This window comes from Crocuta crocuta, unplaced genomic scaffold (genome assembly GCF_008692635.1).
Source record: "Crocuta crocuta isolate KB4526 unplaced genomic scaffold, BGI_CrCroc_1.0 scaffold3, whole genome shotgun sequence".
Lineage (NCBI taxonomy): Eukaryota > Metazoa > Chordata > Mammalia > Carnivora > Hyaenidae > Crocuta > Crocuta crocuta.
Genome location: NW_027529934.1, coordinates 1,837,348 through 1,857,042, shown reverse-complemented (window position 1 = coordinate 1,857,042; position 19,695 = coordinate 1,837,348). Strand labels below are relative to the sequence as shown.

The 19,695-nt window shown below is 42.8% G+C and overlaps 1 protein-coding gene across 2 annotated transcripts in view; it reads left to right on the top strand.

Moving 5' to 3' along the window:
* Window positions 1–19,695, top strand: part of KCNH1 (potassium voltage-gated channel subfamily H member 1) — a 383,179-nt gene that overhangs the window by 59,162 nt on the left and 304,322 nt on the right. Inside the window, exon 6 of one of the 2 annotated variants that reach the window (XM_077763101.1) lies at window positions 17,685–18,077. In XM_077763101.1, the coding sequence (XP_077619227.1) occupies window positions 17,685–18,077 (393 nt within the window). Of the gene's footprint in view, window positions 1–17,684; window positions 18,159–19,695 lie in introns of both variants that reach the window. The other variant, XM_077763100.1, reaches the window with a different exon arrangement.

Below are 19,695 nucleotides of genomic sequence, written 5' to 3'. Positions count from 1 at the left end.
AATGTGTTTGTATATATTTATATTGATTTTTTAAACAAAAATGTGGTCATAGTGTATATATTGTTTTCCAATTTGCTTTTTTCCCCCACTTACTAGTGCACTCGGGATATTTCCCTAACAGTACATATGCTCTTCATTCTTTTTTTACCTTTAAAAAATTTTTTAATGTCTATTTATTTTTGAGAGAGAGAGAGCAAGCGAGCATGTGAACAAGGGAGGGGCAGAGACAGAGGGAGACACAGAATCTGAAGCAGACTCCAGGCTCTGAGCTGTCAGCATAGAACACATTGTGGGGCCTGAACTCACAAACCACAAGATCATGACCTGAGCTGAAGTCAGACGCTCAACCCACTGAGCCACCCAGGCGCCCCTACCCTTTATTCTTTTTACTAGTTCCTTAGTATTCCACTGCATGGCTATATCCAGATCTATTTAGCCATCCCCATTGATGAGTATTTATACTGTTACCAATCTTTGACTATTATAGATAATACTTCAGTGAACCTCCTTATATGTATATTTTTGGTTTTAAAATATAAATCTTTTAAACAGAGAGGTAAAGAGTAATAAGCCTTTTATTATACAATCTAGATAGTGAATGTTGACAGTTTCTCACTTCAGTTTCTTTTGTGAAAATTAAAATATTAAAGATAAAGTTGAGGTCCTCCTTAAACTTATTCCTAGAGATAATTACTACCCTGAAGTTGTATGTCCCCTTGGTACTGATGTTTTAATATTTTTATTACTTATGTATTTAACCATGAAGCACGTATGGTATGATTGTGTGTTTTTAAAAAATATATTTGTACAAGTGATATCATACTATGATATTTTATAACTTGCGTTTTACACCCAACATTGATTTTTGAAAGATTTTTATTTTGAAAGAATTACAGATTCACAGGAAGTTGCAAAACTACGGAGAGTGTCTGGTACCCTTCACCCAACTTCCCTCGATGGTAACATCTTCTATAACTGTCCTACAACAACAAAACCAGGAAATCGACATGTGTAGAATAAGAATCATGTTAATTAAAGATTATATTTGGGCTTTACCAGTTTTTACATGCATTCATTTGTGTGTGTGTGTGCGTGTGTGTGCGTGCGTGTGCGCGTACACACACACACATGTAAGTGTATGTTTAGTTTTGGAAGAAGCTGCCAAACTATTTGCCAGTTGCAGTTGGTTATATCACTTCATCTTCCTCCCAGCAATACGGTTTCTCTACATCCTTGCCAGCATTTGATATTGCCACTCTTTCTCATTTTTCATACTAATGAATGTGTCATGATATCTCATTGTGGTCTTTGTTTGCATTTTAGTAAATGACTCAAGATGCTGAACATCTTTTCATGAGCTTGTTTCCAACTATGTATTCCCTTGGGTGAAAAGCTTATTCGTGTCTCTTGCCCATTTTTAAATTCAGTTCTGCTAACATTTCTTTCCTTTTTTTTTTTTTTATTGCATTAAACATCTAAGCATACTTTAAATCTTCTCTCTTAGTGTTTAATTTCCTCTTGAGCTTGTCTACAGCTAGAGGTTTTTGGTGGGAGTCCATTGGGTCCCGAGTTGTGGAGGCATCGGGATGTGGTGGTTGAGCGTGCCCGTACCGGATATCATAAAGTTTCACCGGGTTCAGACCAGCTTTTCTGTAAAAGTGTTAGCCCTGGGGCTCCCGGCCATGTGAACCGTGTGAATTCCGGCTCCACATTTGTGTATGGCATACGTTTGGGGTTCTCATTTGTCAGATAACCCTTTTTCTACCCAAAGTTCCAGACACATGTCCAGTGTCAGGACAGCCCTTTGTCACCCCAGCCAGAGCATGTATGGTCCCCTCCTGTCCTCTACAGCTTGTACCCTATTCTGGTAACTCCTGCTTCTGAAAAAACTTAAGGCTGTTTGGTTTCAGCTCCTACTGGCTGCTTTGGTTTTGTGCTCCTGTTTTGTTTCTGATACCTGGGATCTTGAACTTTATGATTACTTTTTAAATGTTTAATTTTGAAACAGCATCTCAGCATGTTTGGTATAACTGGAAGTTTGCCATATTTGCTTAATTCACTCTATTGACTGTTGACTATCTTAATACTTGTGCTCGTGTGAATATGAGCTATTGCTAGAAGCAGGATTCAGGAGAAAGAAGGGTACAAACATGTAAAACTTGATAGAAACTGCCAGAGTTCACACAACAGGGTTGCACCAGTTTATGCTGCCTATCTAATCCCATGTGCCACTTTCTTCTCTCACCATTACTAAATTTGGCACTATTGATTGCTTTACTCAGTCTAAAGTTTTAACATTTTCATTAATTAAATTTTTTTAAAAAATTTATTTATTTATTTTGAGAGGGAGAGAGAGTGAGCATGAACAGGGGAGGGGCAGAAAGAGAGGGAGAGAGAATCCCAAGCAGGCTCCATGCTGTCAGCACAGAGCCCAATGCAGGGCTCAAGCCCGTGAACTGTGAGATCATGACCTGAGCAGAAATGAAGAGTCAGATGTTTGACCAACTGAGCCACCCAGGCGCCCCAACATTTTCATTAATCTTTAAAGGAGGAGCACTTATTTTTTATGTGCTGCACAGGGATTTGGTAGGATAAATATAGTTGCCCGCCTTATGTGGTCAAGGACGCTGCCACAACTGCCCATCAGTACGACGTGCGTGAACTGCGTGAGCTGGTGCGGAACCAGGCAGCAATCTGGGCAGCTGGACAGAGATGCAGACAACTGACGTTCACTCACTGCACTTGTGCACAGCCACGCTTGCTGTCCGCATTCACAAGTGGCGCTCGGAGGTGCTGCCTGCTGCTGCGGAGAGCAGAAGGCAGGCACCAGGTCCAGGAGGAGTGCATCGTGGTTCCCAGTTTTCCAGTCTCACAGGCCTGAATCAGCGGCGGAGGCTGCCAGTGTGTATGGGAGCAAAGGTGTTATCTGTTACCTAGAAACAGACTCTGTGTGCCTTGAAGTTGGGACTTCCTGCTCCACTTTTTTTTTGCTTCCTAGGTGTTGACTTCATTTGACTCAGTGAAGACTGACACACTCCAGCGATGCCTCACTGCTACATGATACTCTCCTGCTTTGGAGAGGAATCTAACTTTGACAGCAGAAACTTCTGCTACTGGGTTTTGAACCAATTTTGCCTCTTGTAAAGAGTCGTTTTAAATAGTCAGAACTGTCTCAGTGTGCTTGTAGGTAGTAAGCTTGTCATTACCGGAGATATCTGGACGACCCCTTGATGGTAGTTTGAACGTGAGCTTGGGAAATATGGATGGACTAATGGCCTTGCTGTTGCCTTCCAGCCCTGAAGGCCAGCATCGCTCCATGTGCACTCACAGTCCACGGGGCTCCTTCTGACCAGCCGTCTCTTTTCTGAGGACTGGGGTCTTGCGGTTGGGGTAGGACTCTTGGCGTTTCTCCTAGGTGTATCATTTTGTGTATGATTTATTATATTTTACTAAGCTTTTTATTCAAGACAGGCAGGAGAAAATGCAAATGTTTGGTGATACCAGGGAGCAACTCTACATCTGATTTTGGTAAAACGTTATGAATGATCAGGTGAAATGACACTTAAGGATTTTCTGCAGTTCTTTTCTTCCTTCCCTCTCTCCCTCTCCACATCCCTCCCCTTTCTTCTCTCTTCCTTCCTCCCTTCCTTTCTCACTTCCTTTCTCCTGTCCCTCCCTCCCTTCCTTTTCTCCTCCTCCTCTATCTTTCTTTCTCTCACTCCCTTTTTCTCTCTCTCTCTGTTTCCCTCTTTCCTCTTAAGAGACAGGATGATATAGTAGAATGAGAAGAGGATTTGGAGTCAGACTGACCTGAACTCTCATCCAAAACTCCAGTACATTCCAGCTGTGTGACTTTCTGGAAGTTACTTCATCTCACTTATCTTTCCTCATCTAATGAAATAAGGATACTACCTACCCCGAAGGACGGTAATGAGGATTTGTGATGCTTTAAGACAAACAGGAATCTTATTACCCCCTGCTTAAAAACCCTTTAATGTCATATCACTACTTATTTGGATGAATTTAAAATTTACATCATGACTTATAAGACCCAGCTCATCTCTCCAACCTTTTCTGGCTGCCCTGACTTCCTCTGAGCATTGGTACTCACACCGGGTCAAACTCTCTTGTCCCTGGGACTTGGAATGTGCCCTTCCTCTGCCTGGAAGTTCTTGCTCCTTCTCTGGCTGGGCTAGTTCCTACTCATTCCTCAATTCTCCAAGCAGACATCACACCTGTCCAACGATACCTGTCCCACCCCAAGCCAGCTCAACCTCCTTAGACCCTCTCCTCACCATGTGCAATTTCCATGTTGAGCACTCACACCACTGGAAATGCTGTTGTTGAATATTTGCCTCTTTTGGTGGATGGAAGGTCTTTGAAGGCAGGGGCATTGTCTCTCTTATTTATTCTACATCTGTGCCATCAAACATAATAGTAAGTGCTTGGTAAAATGTTCATTAAAATGGATGAAGGAAGAAGGAAGCAAAAACCTCATTCAGTGCTTGACACTTAGTAGGTCCTCACAAATGTTAATTCCCTTTCACATGAAGCCCCTCCTCCCTTGTCTGTCTTGGTCATGGTAGTAGAATACTATTTGTTGCTAATTTGGTGGTATGGCAACATTGCTGTAACTCTTCCTCATCACTTACTCTCAAAACTTGTATTTAAAAATTTTGGATAAAGATTTCAAAGTATAAAGTTGAAAGAATATCTCAGCAGAGTAAGGAGAAACCAAGATCATTACCCTACTACATTTCGATATGGGCTTATTGGTACTGGACTGTGACATAAAGTATATGGGTTAATACTTTTAATTGCTTCCCACTGCCTTTATCTCTTCCATGAAAGAGCAAGGACATCATGGAAAAAGTTCTAAAAGTAGCACCTGTCTGGTTTATGGAGAAGGGTGTTTATGACAGGCATTAAACAATTGTTTAGCTTGGGGTGTCTGAAACCCCAAATCAGCCTTCATTTTGTGACTGGAGCCTCATTCTCAGCTTTGTTAACGTCCTGCTCTCTCATTCTTTTGTGCTCTTTCTGGCGAGGACTGAGTGTGTCCTCAGTCTAGTCATAAAAACCAAAATTGTTTCTAAATAGAAACAGGGTCTGTGCTAAGGAAGGAGGAGTTGCCTGGAGTTCCAAGAAGTAGGGTTTCTCTTTGCCCACAGGGGGAGGATGTTTGAGGCAGTTGTGGTGGATGATGGGATGGTGGTGTTTGTGAAGTGCCCTATCTGCGTCCTGAAATGATCAGTGAAGCCAGTTTGGTTGGTGAAGTGAATACCTTGGGGCCACTCTGAAAGAGGAAGTTCCCTGTGTCTGACCCCGGGCCCTTCTGCCGCCATCATCCCGGGAGATGACGGTTGCCACTCCCCATGAGATGGCAATCTTGAGGCTACTCACTCCTCTGACCCTTGTTAGGACCCATCCTGGGCATGGTGGATTGGCCAGGTCTTCAGGGTCCCAGGAAGACTTTACAGTTTGCTTATGATCTTGTCCACTGCTCCTTCCCATTCAGCTCGCATCCTCTTTCCCGGGATTCTGTGATACCTCATAGCCAGCCTCTTGTGCATCCAGCTTCCCTCTTCTCTTTCTGTCACCTGGATGCTGGAGTACTTTTGCACACAGCAGTTGATTATGGACCTCCCTTAAGATTCTTACCTTGGTGTAGAGGGCACATCAAGGTTTGCCTTCCTCTCTCTTTATATGTAGCATCATTTCCAGTTTTGTCTTCTGTAGATACTTCATCCCATCAAAACACAAAATGACAACAAAAAGCAAACCACTTCTAGGCCTCAGCCACTAGGCTTCTCCCACACTGAGCTCTTACCCCACCTCCTTTACACAAGCCTTGTGCACACCGTGTGCTGAAAATGCCCTGCCTCTGTGTTTGTCCGTCGCCCATCCTTCAAGGAAGGTCTTGGCAATCACCTCACATCTAAGCTTTTCCTGACCACCTAAGTCAATTCATTGTCTCTTTTCCTCTGCTCCTGAAGTATTTTATACATGCATCTCTTACCACTTTTGTATTATATTTTAGTAGTTTGGTTGCGCATCTCCCTTCTTTTCAATTTTTTAAATGTTTATGTATTTTTGAGAGAGACAGAGTATGAGCGGGGAAGGGCATAGAGAGAGGGAGCCATAGACTCCAAAGCAGACTCCAGGCTCTGAGTACAGAGCCCGATGTGGGGCCTGAACCCTCAAACCATGAGATCATGACCTGAGCTGAAGTCGGGTGCTCTACCGACTGAGCCATCCTGGTACCCCATCTCTTTTCTTCTAAACTATGGGATCTTTGAATCCTCGTGGGTAACTTTGGTGTCCAGGTGTTCATGGTTGTTTCTTTAAGGGTCTATAGAATTGATGGGATCTTTGAGGCCATTTTATTTTGCCTTTCCCCCTCCCCAAAATAAATGTATTTTATCGGTCTTCCTTTCTTCCAAGGCCATATTAATTCTGTCATTCTTGGTCCCTGATCTTCGAGGAAGCCAAGGCCTTTAGACAAACAGGATTTTGCCAAAACTCCATGAGCTGATTGCTGGAGTCTTCCTGATTTTCATCCAGGATCTCCTGAATGGGAGAAGATATTTGCAAATGATCTATCCAAAAAGGAGTTAATGTCCAACATTTATAAAGAAATTATATAAGTCAACACCAAAAACTCCCACAAATAATCCCATTAAAAATGGCAGAGGACATGACAGACATTTTTCCAAAGAAAACATGCAGATAACCAACAGACACATGAGAACACCCTGAAACAATCTTTTCCTTTATCTGCATAAAAATACTAGTGTTTGGATACTGCTTACCTATTTACAAAAAAATTTATACATTCATACATACATGGACACACATATCTGTATCTGTATTTTTTCTTGACCTTCCGAGTATCTATCTGGTATAAGTGGTATTAGCTTCATATTTCATTAGAGGGAACTGAGGCACAGACACCTTGCTTTTCCTGAGGTTCATCAGCAGTGAAGCCAAGATTGACCTCCTCAGGCTGAGGTTCTGCCAGGTTCAGCCTGCAAGAGCTGTATCTCGACTGACATACTGTGCTTGCAGCCCCCTCCATAATGGTTTACTCAGCCATCCCTTTGTTTGTTGACATGTCTTCTCTTCTCCCCACATCCCTGTCTTGTGCACATTGACATATACACACACGTTTGTAGTTAACATTTGTGGTTAGTTTGTCCATTCCAAATCTACTTTGGGGTCAATGCCTACATTTGTTGAAGATGGTTCAGGATACTCTTATGCCTCAGTATAATGTCATCGTTTAGATTTGTGTTGGCCAGTATGGTGACAGCTGACCGCATGTGACTCTTGAGCAAATGGGATGTGATTCATCTGAATTGAGAGGTACAGTAAGCTGCCTTACACACATTGGATTTCAAACTTAGTGTGGAAAAAAGGAATGCAAAATATGTCACTAATAATTTTATATATTGATTACATTAAAATATTTTTAATATTTATTTTTGGGAGACAGAGCACAAGTGGGGGAGGGGCAGAAAGAGAGAGGGAAACACAGAATCTGAAGCAGGCTCCAGGCTCTGAGCTGTCAGCACAGAGTCCGATGTGGGGCTTGAACTCATAAGCTGTGAGATCATGACCTGAGCAGAAGTCGGACACTTAACCGACTGAGCCACACAGGTGCTCTATGTTTTACTTTTTATTTTATTTTATTTTTATTTTACAAATAGTTTATTGTCAAGTTGGTTTCCATATAACACCCAGTGCTCATCCCAACAAGCACCCTCCTCCATGCCCATCACCCATTTCCCCCTCTCCCCCATCCCTATCAGTCCTCAGTTTGTTCTCAGTATTTAAGAGTCTCTCATGGTTTGTTTCCCTCCCTCTCCTTAACTATTTTTTTTTTCTTTCCTCTCCCCTATGGTCCTCTGTTAAGTTTCTCCTGTTCCATATATCAGTGAAAATATATGGTATCTGTCTTTCTCTGCCTGACTTATTTCACTCAGCATAATACCCTTGAGTTCCATTCACATTGCTATAAATGGCCAGATTTTGTTCTTTCTCATTGCTATGTAGTATTCCCCACATTTTAAAGTAGTCCTATTTGGATGTATTCGGTTAAATGATTAGATTGAAGTATTAAAGTTAATGTGACCTGTTTCCTTTTACTTCTTTTTATATGGCTACTAGAAAATTAAAACTACACATGAGAATTACGTTATGGCTTATATCCTGTTTCCATTGATTAGTGCTTGTCTGGACTATGGGCCTTTGAATCAGATTTGGGTTTGAAGCTCAGGTTCGTCACTTACTTAGCTTTGTGGTTTGGGGCAACTTAGCATCCCTGAAATAATTTCTTTTCTTTATTAAATAAAACCCAGTATCTCCCTTGCATGGTTGTTATAAAGGTAAAATTCTATTTTTCATGTTCAGCCCAGAATGTGGCATGGGAGCACAGGAGTTAAAAGCATGGAGATAAAAGCATTGGCATTAAACTTGACCAGGTTGGCAACACTGGCTGCACCACTTAAAGCCTTTGCGGGCTTGGACAAGTTACTTTAATTCTCCAAGCTTCAGTTTCTTCACTCTAAAATAGGGATGATAATAGTATGTACCTCATAGAATTATGAATATTAAATGTATTCATCTATGTAAAGAGCTTACTAGCTCAGGGTAGGGCATATAGTTAACACTCAGTAAATGATAACCAGTACTATAATATCTAGGGAAGGACATTTGTGAAAACTTTCATGCTATTAAGCGGCATATGTGGACTTTGGTTTTTATTTTTATTCATGACTGTACATGTAATTGGAACAAGGCCTTAAGATATAATGTATTCTCTGTTGTCTTTATCATGGTTACTGTAGTGTTCTAAGAACATTCTTGATATTATATTTTTGTCAAAAATTTTATTTTATTTGGGTCTTCTTTTATAGCCTCTTCTTTGATTTTATTTATTCAGCCAGTCATTCAATGCATTCAAGTGGCTTTTGTTAAGCACTTACTGTGTGCCAGGCACTGTACTAAAGATGGGGCATGTGGGGGTGAGATGACAAACATCCTGCCCTCATAGAGCTTGCAGTCTAGTGGGAGAGACATCTGTAAACAAGTAAATAGGTAATGCATTATTATAATTCCTGATAAATGCTCTAACAGGGACAAATTTGGTGATGTGATAGAAAGTAATAGAGAAAGGGAGGTTGTGGGAGTCTATTTCAGATAGGGTGGTCTGGGAAGTCCTCTGTCAGGAGATAGCACTTGTACCAAAACCCAAAGGTTGGGAAGAACCTGTCCATGTCGGGGAGGAGTCTTTTGAGCTGCTCCAAGGTGGGAAGAGAGCTTCAGAATTTTTACAAAAAGCCAGTGTTGTTGAGTGGTTAGTGAGCGGGGTAAAGGGCTTAGGTGAGGTTAGAAAGACAGTACCTCATAGCAAGAATGTAGATCTTGTTTGGAGTTCAGTGTAACAAGCTGGTGGGTTTTTATTGAGGGAGTGACATGATCAAATACAAGTTGCTGTATGGTGTAGGATTTTGAGGAAGGCCAGAATGGAAGTAGGGACAGGTTGGGAAGTTACTGGCATGCTACAGTGGAAGGGAGTGGTACCTTGGGTGGACTTGTAGAAGTAAGTTGGAAAATAGTGAAGATCCTGAGTTATATGCTTTTAGATGCAACAGAACTTCCTGATGGATTAATTCTAAAGGGTTTTCTGAAGGGAGATCTAAGCTGCACCCCTTTGTGGCACCACAGTGGGAGGGAGTGGCATGAAGACAGCTAAGCAAGGAGAGTGTTTCAAGAAGGAAGATGTGTAAAAATCTGTAAGAAGCTGCCAAGAGAGTGAGTTAGATCAGGGTGGGAGAGCCCATTGGATTTAACAACATTGAGATCTCGGTGACCTTGCATTAGCTATTTCATTAGCTAGTGGAGACCTTGGTTAGATTGGGATATGTTGGGTGTGATTGCAGGGGAAAAGGTGGAGACACTGTGTTTACACTACTTTTTCAAGAAATCTGGCTACAGAGGGGGAACAGCAGAAGTTGCGAAGCAAGTAAGGGGAGTTGATTGATGCCTAAAGATGCTTGTGGAATGATCCTGTGTCCAGGGAGAGGTCCATGGAATGAAAAGAGAGGAATCATGGCAGCTGGTGATGTAAAGCACTTGAGATAGGGGAGAGGAATGAGGTTCAGAACACATGGTGGGAAATTGGCCTTTGATAGAAGTTGAGCATTTTTCTCTGTTGAAGCAGGAAGGAGGTAGGTGGGTGAAAGTAGAGGTCAATTGGTAGACATTGACCACTGGAAGATGCAGGAGCCTGTCTCTGGTTCTAGTTTTCCAGTGATTCACGAGGAAGAAACATAAGCTAGGAATGGGATGTGGCAGAGAGCAGCACCTGAGATGCTCTAATCTCTGATCTACTTCAGTAGAAATCACTTTCCATGGTGACCGTCTCTTTACACAGAAGGGTTTCCAGGTAAGGTGGTTTGGTCCTGCTTCTTTCTTAATCTAGCGAGGCATGGCTTGGGGACCGTGGCATATGGTCTTCAGACAGGCTCTGGCTGGTGTGGCTGGTTCGGGACTTTAACTGGGTAGGCCTGGAGAAAGTCCACACTGGGCAATGCTCCTTTTGACCAGAAGCAGGCTTCATAAGATGACAGGGTGACATGTTGCCATCATGCAGAGGTCCTGTGGAAAGGCAGTAGTTTTTCAAAAGTCCTACAATAGAAGAAAAGCATTGAATTAGGACTGGGCTTGGTCATCTGCAGTATGACTGTGAGCAAGCCATTTTGCCTTCTGGGCCTATTTTCCCAATTTGTAAAATTAGAACAACACTGGCCTTCCCATCTCAGGAGGCTGTGTGAGATGTGATGACGTGTGTCACTGTGCTGTGGAGGGTATTTCAGACTGTACAAATAGATTAGTGAACATACTCGAAGGCTCGGAGCTGGCTGCCCGGCTTGCGCTCCTAGCTCTCTGCTTACTCAGCCCTGGTATGACTCAGGGTGAGTCACTTTGTTTCTCTGAGCCTCCGTTTTCCCATCTGTAGAACCCTTCACAGGGTCATTACAGGGATTCAAAAATACAATAGAGGATTTTGGAAGTAAAAGCACTAGACAAATGTGACAGCCAGACTGATGTTCCTCTTCATCTAGGGAAAAACCCTAACTCCAGAATCAGTCTTCGAGATGAGCATTCTTTGGCGTCATCAGTAATGGCCTGTAATGAACTTTTCCGGTGGGCAGATCCTGGGACTGGGTGTTGTAGGGGGAGGAGGGACAGGGAGAGTGTGACACTTGGTGAAGTAGTATCTGCATCTGGGGGACTCCTGATGTGCTTGGGCTTATAGGACAGACACAAGCCCACTCTTGGAAGTGCATTTTGAAGGGGCTGCCAAACCTCTGCCTTTGGGAGCTTCCACTGTATGAAATGAATCAAATGGAAGAAACTGGAAGTACATGTTCATGCTGACAAGTGCAGAAAAGAGGTGGGGAAGACAACTGACTGCTATGGTCCCCAGGACCACCACACCAGGTCATTGTGCCTTCACATCTGGGGAAGCTATTCCTCTGCAAAGCTCTGGAAGTGTCACTGCACAGCTAACATAAGGCAGGCCCCTTGTGGCTGGACACAAGGTGGGCATCCCTTCTCTTTTGACCCTGAACCCAAAGACTTCCTCCCGTGGGAGGACACTAACCCTTCCCAGATAATGATATTCTGAGTGACTCTGAGAAAGCTTTTTGTCCTGAGGATGACAGTGCTGGAGCTTATTAGGTTTCCATTCCATGGTCTCCTGGTCCGAATCCCTTCCCACACAAGCTTCTGCGCAGGGAGGGAGGCCAGTCTCAGGAACTTTTCTGATCAACCTGCATAACTAGTCCTTTGTCACTGGACTCTGAAAAGACTGTTGGAGTCAGGTAGTTAAATGGATGCAAAATATTCTTTCGATCAGGGAATTTTTCTTAAGAATATTGATTGTCATGAAAAACTCACTCCGTGGATATTTGCATCTTCCATTTTCTTTTTTCTTTCTTTCTTTTTTTTTTTTGACAGAGAGAGAGAGAGAGAACATGCATGGGAGCAGGGGAGGGGCAGAGGGAGAGGGAGAGAGAGTTCCAAGCAGGCTCCAATGCTCAGTGTGGAGTCTAATGTGGGACTTAATCTTACAACAGTGAGGTTATGACCTGAGATGAAATCAAGTGTCAGACACTTAACTGACTGAGCCCCCCAGGCATCCCTCCACCTTCCATTTTCTATGGGCAATTACTAAAGAGTTAACATGAGAGTAAAATATATAGGATCACAAGCCAGACTACAAAAGCTTGACCTCTGGGAGTCATTTGTAGCATTTAGCGTAAAGATTTGGAAAGAATGTATCACATTTATTCTGATCAAATACCCTAGCATCTGAGTCTACTCCCAGAATGCAGGTGCCCCATGGTTTCAGGGTGAAAGCCTGCATCTCAGAGATGGGAAGAGAGAAACTGAATAACTGCGCCCCCAGCAACCCTCTGGGTCTAGCTTCACACCTCTGACAATCCCCTTTGAACACATGATGTAGGAATAGCAGTGTGTGGGGGCGTGGGGAGAGTCTGTGGTCAACCTGGCAGTTTTGGGGAGGTATGAAGACACTATTGACTCAGGTCTCATTCAAACAGGGCTTAATAGTGTCCTAGAAAGCTTGGAATGCACTTATTAAACTGTCACAGGAATAGCCATTTTTCTCTAAAAAGGCATTTCCTCCTGAGGCTTGTTACCCAGAATCCTGGAGCTCCAGGCAACTTTGGTGTACAGTCAGCAGGTGGCTGCTCACTTGCGGATGCCTTTAAGTTCTTGCTGAATAGTCTTATCACCCAGACTGTATTTTGCAAATTTACAGTAAACCCCTATTTAACTCACCTCCCTTTCCCCTGCCTTTCCCTTAACTGAATGCCCAGGACCTCTTCCTTGCAATGCTTGCAATTAATCTACACTTGTTGACTTTTTAAAATTAAACTTCTTATTTTGAGATAACTATAGATTCCACATGGAAGAAATAATACATAGAGATCTCATGGGCTCTATATATTTTGGCAGCTTCCTGTGAAACTATGTTACAATACTACAACCAGGATACTGACATTGACACAGTCAAGATACAGAGTATTCTGGGGCGCCTGGGTGGCTCAGTCAGTTAAGCGTCTGACTTCGGCTCAGGTCATGATCTCACGGTTTGTGGGTTCGAGCCCCATGTCGGGCTCTGTGCTGACAGCTAGCTCAGAGCCTGGAACCTGTTTTAGATTCTCTATCTCCCTCTCTCTCTGACCCTCCCCTGTTCATGCTGTCTCTCTCTCTCTCTCAGAAATAAATAAAACATTAAAAAAAAAAAAGATACAGAATATTCCATCGCTACAAGAATACCTTGTAGTGCCTTTGTATAGCCACACTCATTTCCTTTCTGCTTTCATGCCCTCCTTGAGCCCTTGGCAACAGTTAATTTGTTCTCTCTTTGTATAATTTTGTCCTTTCAAGGATCTTGTATGAATAGAATCGTGTAGACCCTTCTCTTTTGGGATTTTTTTTTTTTTCAGTCCAGCTCACTGCATGTATCAATAGTTTGTACCTCTTTATTGCTGAGTATTTTCTGTAGTGTGGATGTACTGCAGTGTATCTAACCATTTACCTGTTGAAGGACATCTGGGTTATTTTCAGTTTTTAGCCGTTAGGCGTAATGCTCTGTAAACATTCATGTACAGGGTTTTGTGTGAGTGTAAGTTTTCATTTTAATGGGATAAATGCCCAGGGTTGTAACTGCTGGGTCATACGGTGGTTGCTTATTTGGTTGTTTAACTGCAAAACTCTTACCTGGAGTGGTTGTACCATTTGATAGTGCTACTCACAGTATATGCGTGCCCTTTAGTTTATCTGCATTCTCACCAGCCTTTGGTGGTGTCACTCTTTTCTAGTTTAGCCATTCTCATAGGTGAGTAGTGATAGCTCATTATTTTAATTTGCATTTCCCAAATGGCACATCTTTTTCATGGGCTTATTTGCCATCTGCATATGCTCTTGGGGGAAATGTCCCTTTGTACCTTTTCCCCATTTTCTGATTGGATTGTTTTTTTTTATTGTTGAGCTTTGAGATTCTACATTATAAGTTATATATCCTAGGTGCTATTTCTTTGTGGCATATATGGTTTGCAAAGAATCTTCTCTAAGTCATCGTGTGTCTTTTCATCCTCCTAACAGAGCATTCTGCTCTTGGTGGGTAGAGTGTTTTATAAATGTCAGCTAAATTCTGTTGGTTGATGATGTTGTTGAGTTATGCTATATCCTTGCTAATTTTCCGTGTGGTTGTTCTATCAAAGATTGTGAGAGAAGTGTGTGGACTGGACTGTTTCTCCTTTCAGTTCTATCAGTTTTTGCTCTACATGTATTTAGAGCTGTCTGGTGTATACGTGTCAGGGTTTCTATGTCTTGGTGAATTGACCCTTTTATCATTATGTAAGACATCTTTCTGTTTCTGTTGTTCAGATTGGGTAATTTCTGTTGTTTCCTCTTCAAGTTCACTGGTTGTTTCCTCTTTTCCCTACATTTTGCTGTTGAACGAAACATTAACATTGGTTATTGTATTTTTGGTTCTAAAATTGACATTTGGTTCATCTTTATATCTTCTCTTTCTTTGCTGAGACTTTCTACTCCTTTACTATTTCTGAGACTTTCTATTTTTTTTTTCATTTGTTTCAAGCATATTCGTAATTGCCTGTTCAAGCATTTTTAGGATGGCTGCTGAAAAATTCTCATCAGATATTTCTGACATCTCTATCATCTTAATGTTGTCACCTATTGGTTGTTTTTCATTCATTTGATATTTACCTATTTCTTGGTGTAACCAGCAATTTTTGGTAGAAACTTGGGCATTTTGGAAATTATATTATGGAACTCTGGATCTTATTTAAGCCTTTTGTTTCATGTGGCTTCCTTTGACCTGAGTATGGCAGAAGAAGGGGGAGGCATCCCCTCATTTCTGCCAGGTTGGAGTAGAAGTCTAGGTTTTTAACCTAGCCTCTATTGACACCTAGGGGTGCTGCTTGTTATCTCTGGGTGGGGTGAGAATTCCTTGGCCCACTGAATTTACACTGATACCTCCCAGTGTTGTGGGTAGAGGTGGCTTCATTACTGCTGGGTGGACATGGAAGTCCAGGCTCCCTACTGGGCCGTTTCTAGCACTAGCCCTGTCAGGAAAAGGAGGAAAAGGAGGAGGTTAGGTGCTTCATTACTGCCTTGAGATGGGTGAAATCTAGCTTCCTCGTAGCCTTTGCTGACCTGGGTAGGAATGGGGCCACCGATTTTACTGTGCTGCTTGGCTGTGGTAGAGTAGTTATTATCTAACAGTTTTCTGTCTTCGAAGGCTGCCCCTTCCCCATTCCTGTTGCTACAGAGAGTGGGCTTTTGTTGGGATGTCTTTTTGTCTGCACCCATTGGTCTTTCCAGGTTCCTGGCTTCTTTAGCTTTAAGTCTGGGAATATATGAGGCACAAAGAAAACCCAGAGAACACATCACTATGTTATTCCTAGGCAGTTTGCTCTTTTCCTCTGTCTTTTAGAGTCTTAAGTTTGTGTTAAATATAATGTCCAAGATGTTTAGCTATACTTAGAGGAGTAGGAAAAGTGTGTTTACTTTATCTTTATGGAAGTGGAAGTCCCATACAGTTTATTTTTATTTGCTTTATTCTTACAGGTCAATCTCTTTTCCTGCCTTGCAATTTCAGGGCCCACACTTCTTTAACCACACTTGTATACCTTCCTCTCCATGGGGAGAGAAGTTAAAATCCCAAGCCTAGAAGAGCTCTGTGCATTGGTGGGAGGGGCGGAAATAGTTCCTGTATCCAAAGATGCACACTGGGCACTCTGTGAATTTCTGGCTTTCTTTCACTCATCTTCACTTAAGGCCTGGAGCCAATCATAGAGGAGACAGAGATATTCAGATTATTTTATATTCACTAAGGGCTCTTTATCCTGTAGGGGAAAAAAGAAGTTCTCATGACACGAGAGGAAGTTTCACCTAGAGATTTATAAGAACCTGTAAATGACACAGAGGAGCAACTGGGGGGTAGAGATGAGGGTCCCTTCCAGCTTGGCCTGGCCTCTGAAAGCTGGCTACTGAGTGTGAAACCCATCTGGGATACTTTCTTGGAGCCAGGCTTCTCTGGACTTCATCCTTCACTGAGTCTGCTTCCTTAAAAGCCTGTTATTTAGGGAAATGTAACCTTGATGTGGAACAGCATGTGTTTCTAATCTAGACCTAGTCTGGGACCTGTCTTCATCTTTTGCTAGCTGTATGACCTTGAAGTTCAGCCATCCACTTAAAAACCATCCTGTAGTGCCTACTCTGGGCCAGCCACCTTGCTGGGTTTTGGGATAGAGTAGTGGTACCTTTCACTGCTCCCTTTCCTTTCCTTTCTGGCCATGAGCAAGTCATCAGCTGGTTTTATTTCAAAAATATATTAAAAAGAATCAGACTACTTTACCCCATCACCTCATCTCTTTTCCAGGCTGTTCTAATAAGTTCCCTGATTCTGTTCTCTCCTCTAATCTCTGCCTCAGTTCATTATCTACACAGTAGCCAGGCTAATCTTTTAAAAACATGCACCAGATTAATGTTCTTTTGTTAACCCCCTCCATTTCCACTCAGACGTACTGGGAATAAAGTCCAGTCCCTCCTCATGGCCCACTAGGCCCTGTGTGGTCTGGTTTCCACTCCCCCTCTGAGCTAATCTGGCATCCCTTTCCTGCCATCCTGTGGGCTTTGGTCATACCAGACTGCCCTTTATGCCTGAAAACATCAAGTTGTCCCTCCTGGGGTTATTTGCTGGTTATTATCTCTGCCCAGATAATTTTTCACACAAGTTTGAATGGCTGGTTTCTGGTTGTCATTAATAGTTTCAGCTCAAACACTGTTCTTCCTCTGCTCTTTATGTCATATTCTATCCAGTCACCATGTCCCTACCCCTTCCTCTTAGTTAGCTCTTATCACAATTTGAAGTTGCCTTGATTTGTCTATAGACTGAGCTCCACAAGAGCAGGCATCACACTGTTTCCTTCATTACAGTACATGCAGTTCTAGAACAGCTCCTGGCACAGAACAGTGAATATTTGTTAAGTTGCTTAATCCTCTTCAGCCTCAGTTTCTCACTTGTTGCATGGAATAATAATTGGCCAACAATACCAGGTTGTGTTTAGAATTAAGTGAGATAATAAGTGTATGTGAGGTACTTGGTACAAAACATGGCTTACAGGAAGCTAATAATAGTTTTTCATTGTTTCCTTGTGATTATATTATAATGTTCACCTCCATTCTCTCATACTCCTCTAGTACCTGTTTTTTTGTTTTTATTTGTTTTTTGTTTTGTTTTGTTTTTTAGAGAGGGAGTGTAAGTAGGGGAGGGGCAGAAGAAAAGGGAGAGAGAGCCTCTTAAGCCGGCTCCACACCCAGCACAGAGCCAGATGCAGGGCTCGATTTCACGAACCACAAGATCATGACCTGAGTCGAAATCAGGAGTTGGAGACTCAACCGACTGAGCCACCCAGGCACCCTCTCTAGCACCTGTTCTTGCTCCTAATGATCCATCTGGAGTGTCATGAGTATTTGTTAGTGACAGATGCTGACTGGTTAGATGCTTGCAATGAAATCCTAACTTAGTTTTCTTTTGACCATGTTTTTCTGTACAGGTTCTACAGCTGGGCTCAGACATCCTTCCCCAGTACAAGCAAGAGGCACCAAAGACTCCCCCTCACATAATCTTACATTACTGTGTTTTTAAGACCACGTGGGATTGGATCATCTTGATCTTAACCTTCTACACAGCTATCCTGGTCCCTTACAACGTCTCCTTTAAAACCAGGCAGAACAACGTGGCCTGGCTGGTGGTGGATAGCATCGTGGATGTGATCTTTTTGGTGGACATTGTACTGAATTTTCATACTACCTTTGTTGGACCAGCTGGGGAGGTGATTTCTGACCCCAAACTCATCCGCATGAACTACCTGAAGACCTGGTTTGTGATTGACCTTCTGTCCTGTTTGCCATATGATGTCATCAACGCTTTTGAGAACGTGGATGAGGTTAGTGCCTTTATGGGTGATCCAGGGAAGATTGGTTTTGCTGATCAGATTCCACCACCCCTGGAGGGGAGAGAGAGTCAGGTACATGCCTCAAATCTCAGACCTTGTTGTCATGTCTTGAAAGCTGAATAAATGTGGGTGGTCAACAGAAGAGTAATTACATGGGTGGGAACTAGCATGGCTAATGTCTGGAACAGAAGGAGCATGCTTGATAGATATCCTTGCCTGCTGTTTTTGTCCTTTGGAGGTTTGGAGGCCCTGCATGTCTGTGAATGGATGTGGGAGAGACCAGAAGCTTCCCTCTTATTTTACGTGGAGTGTAAGCCACTGGCTCAGGGGTGGTGGGGCTGCAGAAGCAGGCATGCATCGCCACTGCATTGGTGAATCCTTCACTTGGTATGCAATTGCTGAATGCCTGCCTATTGATTATTCTAATTATGGGGATCTTTCTATCATCTGCTGCTGACCTTTGGCTGTTTCATAACCAACTAACTCCTGGCAACAGGGATGCTATTTACCCTCTAGGTTTGCTTGCTTTTTTTTTTTTTTGTAATGTTGGAAAAGAATGAATTGTTAGTTGTTTCTTTGCTAAAATGAGTTTTGGCAGTGACCAATGGCATTCGGTGGTCCATACTCTCCCTTGCATAAATTTGTCCAGGGAGTCAAGCTATGGTCAAGTCTGGCCCTGTGACTAAGAGGAGTAGTGCTGTTGCTGGATTATGCTGCTTTGGATTGTTAGTACTGCAGGCAGTGGAAGGGATGAAGAGAAGACAAATGCTATTGAAATTAGGACATGGTCAAACAGTCAGTGAATGGGTGCCTGGGACATGTTGCATAAGGAAGTGGCCACTGGCCAGGTGATTTTCTCCTTTGAAAAGGCAAGGATATCATGTCCTTGCAAAGGAAAATGTCAGATTGTAATCCAGTTTAAGTATTACGTGGGAGTTGTTCTTTCTTCTTCCTGCTGCCTACTTGATCCTCCAGATGCATTGAGATCAGGTAGTTCATCCCGTAAATCTTCAGCCTCATACAGCAGTGGGCCCTCACTGCTTCAGATTACAGAGGGTCCTAGAAATCTCAGTCTGGCTGGCATATTACCTGGGTGGGTAATTCAGGAAGCCCTCTGGAGGCTGAGTTGAGGCAAGATTCACTCTCCGGGCTAAAGAGCTAATGGAACTAGCCTTGAGATCATTGGAAGGAATAGCCAGCTCCCTGCCAAGACAACAGGGCCTGGCTAGTGATTCTGTGACCTGCTGGTGGCATAATGATGCCCCTTGGCTGCTAGATCAGTGTTAGTAGTGGGTGAGTACTCCAGCTCTTCCTCTTTGAGAATCCAGCTGCCTACCGCTTACCCCTCCAGTGAAGAGTAGCTGATGTTGAGATGTTCTAAACCCAGAACAGCCCTTGCTTTTATCTGTGTTGTGTGTTTTAATGTACTTTGGAATCCCAATGACAAATGCTCTGGGTGGCTTGTGTGGATTCTGTAGCGGTCTTAAGTGAGTGAGACTGATCATCTACAAGAACAAAATCATCCCTAAAGTGAATGTTGGGATTCTTCAGAGTGAATTCGAGTACACGTTGGGAATGACATTCTTCTCTGTGAGCACATTTCTAGATG